The sequence below is a fragment of the Oncorhynchus masou genome, chromosome 23, assembly GCF_036934945.1.
Source record: "Oncorhynchus masou masou isolate Uvic2021 chromosome 23, UVic_Omas_1.1, whole genome shotgun sequence".
NCBI lineage: Eukaryota > Metazoa > Chordata > Actinopteri > Salmoniformes > Salmonidae > Oncorhynchus > Oncorhynchus masou.
Genome location: NC_088234.1, coordinates 16,974,453 through 16,986,035, shown reverse-complemented (window position 1 = coordinate 16,986,035; position 11,583 = coordinate 16,974,453). Strand labels below are relative to the sequence as shown.

The 11,583-nt window shown below is 42.2% G+C and overlaps 1 protein-coding gene across 1 annotated transcript; it reads left to right on the top strand.

Annotated features, from left to right (window-relative positions):
• Positions 1-3,558: 3,558 nt before the first annotated feature.
• On the top strand, positions 3,559-11,469 carry LOC135510455 (copper chaperone for superoxide dismutase-like). The gene is made up of 8 exons (XM_064931399.1): positions 3,559-3,682; positions 7,610-7,682; positions 8,174-8,311; positions 8,706-8,880; positions 9,174-9,234; positions 9,617-9,694; positions 9,907-10,010; positions 10,199-11,469. Exons 1-8 carry the CDS (start codon positions 3,560-3,562, stop codon positions 10,356-10,358), a joined length of 912 nt encoding a protein of 303 aa, XP_064787471.1. The 5' UTR covers position 3,559; the 3' UTR covers positions 10,359-11,469.
• The last annotated feature ends 114 nt before the right edge of the window (positions 11,470-11,583 follow it).

Here is an 11,583-nt window from a genome sequence, read left to right as displayed (position 1 = left end):
CCCCGCAGCCTTGTGAATGTTGACCTGTTTAAAGGTCTTACTCACGTCGGTTACGGAGAGTGTGATCACACAGTCGTCCGGAACAGCTGATGCTCTCATGCATGCCTCAGTGTTGCTTGCCTCGAAGCGAGCATAGAAGTGATTTAGCTCATCTGGTAGGCTCGTGTCACTAGGCAGCTTGCGGCTGTGCTTCCCTTTGTAGTCTGTAATAGTTTGCAAGCCCTGCCACAACCGACTAGCGTCGAAGCCGGTGTAGTGTGATTCAATCTTAGCCCTGTATTGACGCCTGTTTGATGGTTCGTCGCAGGGCATAGCAGGATTTCTTGTAAAGTCTTGTAAAGGATTTCTTGTAGATTCCCGCACCTTGAAAGCGGCAGCTCTACCCTTTAGCTCCGTGTAAATGTTGCCTGTAATCCAGTAGCGTGCCGTGGTTCTGGGGCCTGGGCCTTCAGTGAAGTCCTACACAGTCCCACCCGAATTAATCCACCTCTTATTACCATCATTATGATGCCATGGCTCTAGACACTATACATTTAGACAGAAACGCAGTATAACCAGGCGTTGCCTCACCTTGAAATTGACATTTTTATTCAGAGAATTGCAGGGGAAGAGTACAATACCTTTTCATTGTGCAGCTTCGTTGCCCTGCGCGCTTGTTCGTTGAGCTGTAGATCCACTCGGGTGTCCCCAAAAGTTTTCAAAAGCACCATTGTTTGTAAGTGCCCAGCCGTACTTTGGTGTCTCGTTGCTGTCTTGGTTAGACAACTCAGGTTAGCAAAGCCAGTGTGGCTCCAAACACCAAATCGATCACTTGCAAATAATAGGCATTCCCAGCAGTACAGTTTGCAGTGCTTCTCGGAGCCTGTCTTTGTAGCGTCGGCTTTGTAGCGTCGGCGTCTACCTCTCCTGACAATGTCTAACTTTTCTTGAAAAGTTTGTCTTGAGAATGGCGTTATAATTATATCCTCGACCAAATCGATATCTTCTCCTTCCGCCATTGTGGGTTGAAAAAACAGTTTAGTAGTACGCAAATTAATTTGTTGATCAATTTCAGTTTCCTAGTTCTGAGACCTGCCCATATAGGACCTGCCTCTCAATATTGGTAATCCAATCAAAAGACATGCAGGCACTACGCCTGCTTGCTGGCTCCTGTGTAACACTGGAGCCAGCCAGCAGGCGTACAATAGCCAACTCTAAAGCTGATTGGTTGACACAAAATTTTAATTTCCATTCACTTTAAGCTACATGCGCCCACACTGTTGATTCTGAAGGCCTGAGGGAAGATTTTAGACCCCTGGCAACACATGATGGCTGAATATGATTGGATAAAATATCCAGCCCTCCAAATCTCAACCTGGGGTTGGAAGCAGTGCAACCAAGAGGAATGCTATGAAATGAAGAGTGTAACTCTTACTCTGGGGAATAATTTAATACATATTTGTGGGAAAATATATATATTTTTTTAAATATTCTGATGATGTTTAGGCCAGCAGAGAAGGCCTTGCTGGCCCTGACGGCCCACCACTGCTGTAATCCATGGCTTCTGGTTGGGGTATGTACGTACAGTCACTGTGGGGACGACGTCCTCAATGCACTTATTGATAAAGCCAGTGACTGATGTAAACATGTTCCAGTCTGTGATAGCAAAACAGTCCTGTAGTTTAGCATCTGCTTCATCTGACATTTTTTTATAGCTTCCTGCTTTAATTTTTGCTTGTAAACAGGAATCAGGAGGATAGAGTTGTGGTCGGAATTACCAAATGGAGGGTGAGGGAGAGCTCTGTAGGCTAGCATACATGTCCATAGAGAGAGAATGTCATATCATTTCAACATAACATTGGTTAAACATTAGTTGAATCCGTAGCAACCCTACAAAAAAACTAGCACAGATTTAGCTGATATAGCTCCTTTATTAAGGAAAGTTTTTACTTGAAATGACTGTGATGGGGTTGTCTTCAAATCAAATCAAATGTATTTATATAGCCCTTCGTACATCAGGTGATATCTCAAAGTGCTGTACAGAAACCCAGCCTAAAACCCTAAACAGCAAGCAATGTAGGTTTAGAAGCACGGTGGCTAGGAAAAACTCCCTAGAAAGGCCAAAACCTAGGAAGAAACCTAGAGAGGAACCAGACTATTGGGGGTGGCCAGTCCTCTTCTGGCTGTGCCGGGTGGAGATTATAACAGAACATGGCCAAGATGTTCAATTGTTCATAAATGACCAGCATGGTCAAAAAATAATATTCACAGGCAGAACAGTTGAAACTGGAGCAGCAGCACAGCCAGGTGGACTGAGGACAGCAAGGAGTCATCATGCCAGGTATTCCTGAGGCATGGTCCTAGGGCTCAGGTCCTCCGAGAGAGAGAAAGAAAGAATTAGACAGAGCATACTTAAATTCACACAGGACACCGGATAAGACAGGAGAAGTACTCCAGGTATAACAAACTGACCATAGCCCCCCGACACATAAACTACTGCAGCATAAATACTGGAGGGTGAGACAGGAGGGGTCAGGAGACACTGTGGCCCCATCCAATGATACCCCCGGACAGGGCCAAACAGGAAGGATATAACCCCACCCACTTTGCCAAAGCACAGCCCCCACACCACTAGAGGGATATCTTCAACCACCAACTTACCATCCTGAGACAAGGCCGTGTATAGCCCACAAAGATCTCCGCCACGGCACAACCCAAGGGGGGGCGCCAACCCAGACAGGAAGATCACATCAGTAACTCAACCCACTCAAGTGACGCACCCCTCCTAGGGACATGAAAGAGCACCAGTAAGCCAGTGACTCAGCCCCTGTAATAGGGTTAGGGGCAGAGAATCCCAGTGGAAAGCGGGGAACCGGCCAGGCAGAGACAGCAAGGGCGGTTCGTTGCTCCAGAGCCTTTCCGTTCACCTTCGCACTTCTGGGCCAGACTACACTCAATCATATGACCCACTGAAGAGATGAGTATTCGGTAAAAACTTAAAGGTTGAGACCGAGTTAGTGTCTCTCACATGGGTAGGCAGACCATTCCATAAAAATTGAGCTCGAGAGGAGAAAGCCCTGGCTCCAGCTGTTTGCTTAGAAATTCTAGGGACAATTAGGAGGCCTGCGTCTTGTGACCGTAGCGTACGTGCAGGTACCGTAGCGTACGTGCAGGTATGTACGGCAGGACCAAATCAGAGAGATAGGTAGGAGCAAGCCCATGTAATGCTTTGTAGGTTAGCAGTAAAACCTTGAAATCAGCAATCTTCTTACCTACCTTAGTTGAATGAACTCTTGACATGAGAATCTGTCTGATAAATAATCAAAATGTAAATGTAAACATCAGATGTAGACAGAAAGGCTTTTAAAATATGAATTATTGCACTATATTTACAGTATATAGGGAATAGGGTGCCATTTGGGATAGAGCCCCATTTTCAGTGAGTCAATTCCCCTCTCATACATTTACTTGAAGTTGTCCCATTCTTTCGTAAAAAGTGAACACCAAATCTACTCAGTGACTGACAATTGACAATAGGTGGCGATGACGGTCTAAATACAGTTTTACCGACCTCATAAAGATGGCGGCTACCTTCTCCCGGTTAGTGCCTGTTTGGGGGAAAGTAAGACGTTTCCTAGTAAATTCTGTTATCATAGGTCAGACGGCGTGCTGCACAAAAATGGATACAGACAGAACTACGAAGGTTTGAACCTGTTAATATTCTTTATTGAAACGACAAGTTGTGCATGTTGCTTTCCTTGTTTTATTAAAAACACTGCGTGTCAATACTAAACATTAACAAGCGCTTATTTAGTAAGACTGCTTACACAACAACCGGATATTGACTGTAATACAGTAGCTAGCTATCAATCATTAGTATTAAAATGTATCGTCATTAAAATAATTTTATTTGGGACAAATCATTCACTAAACCTCAACTAAATCTTGCAATGACTCATGTAGAAATTGAGCAAGTTGAGGTGACTAAACTGCTTGGAGTAACCCTGGATTGTAAATTGTCATGGTCAAAACATATTGACGCATAATAAAGCGTTGCTCTGCCTTCTTAACAGCATTATCAACCAGGCAGTTCCTTTAGGCCCTAGTTGTCGCATGTAGACGACGGGTGAGTATAAATTGTGGAACGTTCCAACTGGAATCTTCGTAAATAATCTTCGAAAAACTTCATAAATACATTTGCCAACAAACAACGCATACAAAGTTGTATAGCGGCAGATTAAGATACCGGGTAGGGAGTGTGCAATTTATTTACGTTTTTCACTCACCAAGTTAATTCCGAAAAATGTCTGTCCTCACTCTGGTAGCCTGTGGACAAACATTAAGAATAAGCTAAGTGGTGATTAATGACTATTCGGCAGCTAGTTAACTCGGTGAATTGATCATGTTACTTTGTATGCGTTGTCTGTTGGCATCCTTGTACTTTACGAAGTCTTTGGAACAGATTCCCGTTGGAACATTCCACCAATTCTACCCACCCCACCTGGACTACTATTTAGTCGTGTGGTCAGTTGCCACAGAGGGATTTAGGAAAGTTGCAATTATCTCAAAACAGGGCTGCATGGCTGGCCCTTAGATCTACATTTAATAATATGCATGTCAATCTCTCCTGGCTCAAAGTGGAGGAGAGATTGACTTCATCACTACTTGTATTTGTGAGAGGTGTTGAATCTACTGAGCTGTCTGTTTGAACTACTGGTACACAGCTCAGACACCCATGCATACCCCGCAAGACATGCCGCCTGAGGTCTCATCAGTCCTCAAGTCCACCAATTCAGGGACTGCGGTTGAAAATTAGCCGGCTGGCTAAAAACGGCACTTTTACCGAAACGTTGATTAATGTGCACTGTCCCTGTAAAAATAAAAATAAACTTAAACTTAAGTCCAGAGCAGACTATGGGAGGCGCACAGTACTACATACAGCCATGACTACATGGAACTCTATTCCACATCAAGAAACTGATGCAAGCAGTAACATGTTTGTGTGTGTGTGTATTTTTTAACACATAAAAATACACCTTATGGAACAGCGGGGACTGTGAAGCAACACAAACATAGGCACAGACACATGCATACAAACACACAATAACGTGCGCACTTTATATACACACTAGAGGTCAACTACCGATTATTGGAGGACCAAAAAAAAGCCGATACCGATTTAATCGGCGAATTAAAATAATAAAATTAAAATAAATAAAACTTTTTTTTATTTATTGGTAATAATGACAATTACAACAATACTGAATGAACACTTATTGTAACTTAATATAATACATCAATAGAAATCTATTTAGCCTCAAATAAATAATGAAACATGTTCAATTTGGTTTAAATAATGCAAAAACAAAGTGTTGGAGAAGAAAGTAAAAGTGCAATATGTGCCATGTAAAAAAAGCTAACGTTTAAGTTCCTTGCTCAGAACACGAGAAGATATGAAAGTTGGTGGTTCCTTTTAACATGAGACTTCAATATTCCAAGTTAAGAGGTTTTAGGTTGTAGTTAATGTAGTATTTATAGGACTATTTCTCTCTATACAATTTGTATTTCATATACCTTTGACTATTGGATGTTCTTATATGCACTTTAGTGTTGCCAGTGTAGCTTCGACAACAGCCACCCTCGAAGCAACATTACCCATGCAGAGCAAGGGGAACAACTACTCCAAGTCTCAGAGCGAGTGACGTTTGAAACGCTATTAGCACGCACCCCGCTAACCATTTCACATCAGTTACACCAGCCTAATCTCGGGAGTTGATAGGCTTGAAGTCATAAACAGCGCAATGTATGAAGCACAGTGAAGAGCTGCTGGCAAAACGCATGAAAGTGCTGTTTGAATGAATGCTTACGAGTCTGCTGCTGCCTACCATCGCTCAGACTGCTCTATCAAATATCAAATCATGGACTTAATTCTAACATAATAACACACATTGGTCATTAATATGGTAGAATCCAGAAACTATCATTTCGAAAACAAAACGTTTAGTATTTCAGTGAAATATGGAACCGTTCGGTATTTTATCTAATGGGTGGTATCCCTAAGTCTAAATATTCCTGTTACATTGTACAACCTTCAATGTTATGTCATAATTATGTAAAATTCTGGCAAATTAGTTCGCAATGAGCCAGGCTGCCAAAACTGTTGCATATACCCTGACTCTGCGTGCAATGAACGCAAGAGAAGTGACACAATTTCACCTGGTTAATATTGCCTGCTAACCTGGATTTCTTTTAGCTAAATATGCAGGTTTAATAATATATACTTCTGTGTATTGATTTTAAGAAAGGCATTGGTGTTTATGGTTAGGTACAGTCGTGCAACGATTGTGCCTTTTTTGCAAATGCGCTTTTGTTAAATCATCCCCTGCGTTGCATCGTTTATCTAGCGTGTCCTACTTTGTATATAAGCAAGTAATATCATCAACCAAGTGTAGTTAACTAGTGATTATGATTGATAGATTTTTTTTATAAGATAAGTTTAATGCCAGCTAGCAACTTACCTTGGCTTCTACTGCATTCGCGTATCAGGCAGGCTCCTCGTGGAGTGCAATGAGAGGCAGGTGGTTAGAGCGTTGGACGAGTTAACTGTAAGGTTGCAAGATTGGGTCGGCAGGGTAGCCTAGTGGTTAGAGCGTTGGACTAGTAACCGGAAGGTTGCAAGTTCAAACCCCAGAGCTGACAAGGTACAAATCTGTCGTTCTGCCCCTGAACAGGCTGTTCCTAGGCTGTCATTGAAAATAAGAATGTGTTCTTAACTGACTTGCCTAGTTAAATAAAAATTTTGGGGGCCAAACCAGTGTCCAAAAATACAGATTTCCGATTGTTATGACAACTTGAAATCTGCCATTCTGATTAATCGGTCGACCTCTAACACATACGTACACATGGATTTTGTCGTAGAAGTATTCGAGTATTTGATGTTGCGTTCAATTGATGTTGCGTTCAATTGATTGAACATTGTTGAGTAACTAAAGTAACAATAGCCAGCACATGGGGTCTGTTTGAAATAAACTAAAATGAACAGCTTTGTATGAGTAAAAACAACACGGCATGCTAGCTCCATCCTGGTGGGTCAGTGGACTAATTCCATGGATAGAAAACAGAAGATCATCGGTTCAAATATCATAGACACTGTGTCTAAGCAAATTAACATGTGTCCTATTTGTGCTTAAAGTTCAAAACAGTTATCCCAATCTAAGCCAGCACTATTACTAAAAGTCTTATTGAAACATGTTCTCAGAACATTATTTCATTACATTCAAATAACCAATAATTTCTGTTCTTAGAACATTAATAAAACCTCCCAGGAAAACATGGGAATCATAGTAAAATATTCTCAGGGCCTCCCTGCGACCTAAAAGTTCAATTTCTGTTCCCAGAATGTTTAAAAAACGTTCCATTTTACCGGTCAGGAAATGTATGGCTTCGTTTCCAGAACCTATGGGAAACCAAAAACGTATGTTCCCAAAACTTCCAAGCCAACATCCCAAGTTGGGATGTTGGTTTGCTCTATCAAAGCATAATTTACATCCAGAGATTGATAGCTATACTGACTGTACTTTGAGCACCTAGCTAGGTAGTTAAATGCTCATTATTTATCTATTACGCACAGCTGGAGTTTGCGGTGCAGATGACATGTGACAGTTGTGCAGAGAAAGTCAGAGCTGCACTGGAAGGAAAACCAGGTACATTTTTACCTTTCCATTCCAGCACTCAAATGAGTTATTAAATTAGTAGGCTAGTAACTACACTTTAGTGTGCACAACAGAATACTCGTTAACTTAGTTGTGTATTGCTCCTAGGCTTAATATCAATAGTAACACATTAGAACAAATTATGAATGTTGTTTACTTAGCTATTGTTATTGTATTGCTATTCAGTAGGCTGATACAGGGGCCGTTCTTGCTTTTGGTGAACAATTTACACTGGAATGAAACCCCTGGGCCCCTCCATGCATTCCAATATATGTACCAACCTAAAGCCATCTAAAGCATTTAACACACATGGCAGCAGTATTTGTCAGTGACATATCTCTCTTTTATTTTACTCCTTTGTCCCGTGTTTTCTACTCATCTCTTCTTTCTCTCTCTTGCGCTTCTCATCCTTTTTTTCTGTTTTGTCCTCATTCATTCCATCTCTGTACACCCCTCTCTCCTCCCCTTTATTCTGTGTGCAGGAGTGCAGTCGGTGAAGATAGATGTGGGGAAGGAGGAGGTTCTGGTGGAGTCAGCTCTGACGTCCCATGAGGTGCAGGATCTCATAGAGAGCACTGGGCGCAGGGCAGTACTAAAGGGCATCGGAGGAACAGAATTAGGTACGGGCACACTGAGATGCATGAACACGGATTAAATTGTATATGATGTACATCATTGTCCACTTTTGTCTGTCAAAAAGTACAACTCATCTCTACTTTTTTTTCCAGATGAGGTAAATATGTAATTTTTGGGGGGGGTTGGACAAAAATCTCCGTTGTCATTCAACCGGCAATGGATGACTCCCATTGCAAAAGCATTGGCTCCATCCGAAATACTCACACAAAATCCCAATGTGGCCACGGCCCATAGAGTTAGATAGAGGACTCTCGATGGATAAAAACTGTTTTGGCATGGATGTTGTCACAAGTGTATTTGGCAGCATATGTGCATCTGTATGTGTACTCTACTGTGAGTGTGTGTACTGTATATGCAATGTTTGTGTCTGTGTATCAGACCTGGGTGCAGCGGTGGCCATGATGGGTGGTAGTGGTCCTGTCCAGGGGGTGGTGCGGTTCCTCCAGCTGTCTGAGGAGCGCTGTCTGATTGACGGGACCATTGATGGTCTGGAACCTGGCACCCACGGACTCCACGTCCACACGTTGGGAGACCTCACACAGGACTGCCAGAGGTGATCTTTTTGTGTGTGTGTGCGAAACATGATATATTATCAACCCAAATGCAAATCATATTCATTATTAGTGCAGAGGTATTTTTAATATGTAAAAAATAATTGTACTGTATGCATTGTTTTGCCCACAATTTTCTACAGCCTTCAGTTTCCTCAGTTAATTTTAAAATAACCCTTGAATAGATCAGTTACTTTGATTGCACTGTAGCCCATAAGGTCACAGTTGCACCTGCTTGCCCCAGAGGATCATGGGAGTAGATGACTCATGTTTCTCTGCCTGTGTGTTTGTACAGCTGTGGAGAACACTATAACCCCTATGGGAGACAACATGGAGCCCCGCAGGACCCAGACAGGGTACAGTTTCCTTGCCTTCTTCTAGAGTAGGGCTATACGGTATAGTTCTGTTTAGTTCCTTGTGAAACTGGGGTACATTCTTTCTGAGATGTTATGCTTTCAGGAAGTACCTTTTTACTGTCTCAGAGACGATATACAATGCGTTCAGACCCCTTTCATTTTTTCACATTTTGTTATGTTACAGAATTATTTTTAAATATATTAAACAAATAAAACATCTCAATCTACACACAATACCCCATAATGACAAAGCGAAAACAGGTTTTAGAAAATGTAGGAAATTTATTAAAAATAACAAATAGAAATACCTTATTTACATAAGTAATAGTTGTGATATTCATGGTATTGGTTGTGATAGTCAGTTAAATGTGTTTTCTTTTAGCATGTAGGTGATCTGGGGAATATTGTGGCCGGACCAGACGGTCGAGCCTCATTCAGACTAGAGGACCCTGAGCTGAAGGTAACACACACACACACACACACCCCTACCCCTTTTGGTCTAAACTGTATTTACATGGGGAGTGACATTTGGTAGGTATTACAGTAGAGGCATTGAGTACATGGTGTTATACCAGCTTGGGGAATACACAATTGAATACTGAGCACAGCACACTGGTCAGCGGTACCAACCATTGACAGTAGCCACTCCTACCCCTCTGTCACTTCCTGCAGGTGTGGGACGTGATTGGTCGGTCTCTGGTGGTGGATGCTGGGGAGGATGATCTGGGAAGGGGGGCTCACCCCCTCTCCAAACTAACCGGGAACTCCGGCCAGAGGTGAGCTCATGGTAGAAGAGAGACCTGGGTAGCGTTTGGATGGACTTACTGTAGGTCAAAGTTGAATTAAAACATTTTATAGTGAAAAATGCTGATATTTTCTTTGTTTCTTTCTTTTCTCTCACTCACTATCCCCCCTCTTTCTCTCTATCCCCCCTCTTTCTCTATATATTGCTCGTTGGGTACAGGCTGGCCTGTGGGATCATTGCTCGCGCCGCTGGCCTGTTCCAGAACGCCAAGCAGATCTGTGCGTGTGACGGGGTTACTCTCTGGGAGGAGAGGGACAGACCGCTGGCCGGGACGGGTCGCCGCAAGACCACTACAGAGACACCTGCTGCTCACCTGTGACCTGGGGTCTGTTCAGGAGGATGTGACGTTACAGAACATAAAAAAATACATGTATTGTGTAGAATGGATATGTGTGTCAGCTGGAACACGGAATCCTGTCAGCGCCATTAATTATATTTCTATCTGCAACATTCAGAACGTTTCGTATCACTGAATACACCCATGAACGGCCTACGTCACTGGCTGTCGCTGATGATGTCACACTGACTGAAGTTGCACTGAGAGCGAGGGAGGGTAGGAGAAAAGAAGAGGAGAAACCGAAACCAAATTATTGTCTATTCAGCTGTAATAATTATTGAATTGCCATATAGAATTCTTTCGAGATCGAAACCTGTCATAAGTCTAAAGAAAAACAACAGCACAATAATATGATATAGGTGTCTAGATACTTAGTGATCTCCCATATAGGCAAGATCAGGATTCCAAGCCCAAATATCCCATGTTGACTATTCTGTTTTTGTTGACTAAGTTTTGTACTGTTCAGCAGTCAATGTTGTAATTCTGTTTGATTACAATGTCATACGTATCTCAACAGCTTTACTGTCTAAATATCTCTCTTGATCTCTGGATGTGCTCATTGTGTCATTGTGTTTTTAAACTGTGGGTGTTGATTGGATTGACTTGAGATGGTGACTGTTTTACTGGTTCAATTACCTGTTGGTAGAATGCCATTCTACTAAAGTGAATCTCCGGTCTTTCCTCGCATCCTCTCTCTACCTTCTCCAGTCGCATTGGAGGTGAAGATCACCTCCGATCTTCTCCAACGAGTTTGGGGGATTCGAGAAGCGATTTAAATACTTTAGGGCAGCAGGTAGCCGAGTGTTGGACCACTAACTGAGGGGTCGATGGTTCGGGTCCACAAGCTGACTAAGTGAAGAGTGATGTACCCTTGAGTGGGGGGCTTGACCCCAGTTGCTCCTGTGGGTCATTCTGGATACAAGCATCTGCTAAATGATTAAAATTGAGCAGTTTCCATGACTTGAATCATGATTATATCAAAATCTTTGTAGCTAGTGTTGTAAGTGATTATGTTTATCTTTCTATTCATCAACTTTTCTCAGTGAAATTAAATTTACAATTAAAGTTGCCCTTTGGACTATGGTGAAACCAGTCTATGAATTGATGAATGTCTGACTTTTGTTATATCGAAGCATGCTGTAAAGCCATTTTTTATAATAGCCTGTTAGAAAATGTAATACGGCGATTGTGAAGAATCAGCATTCTG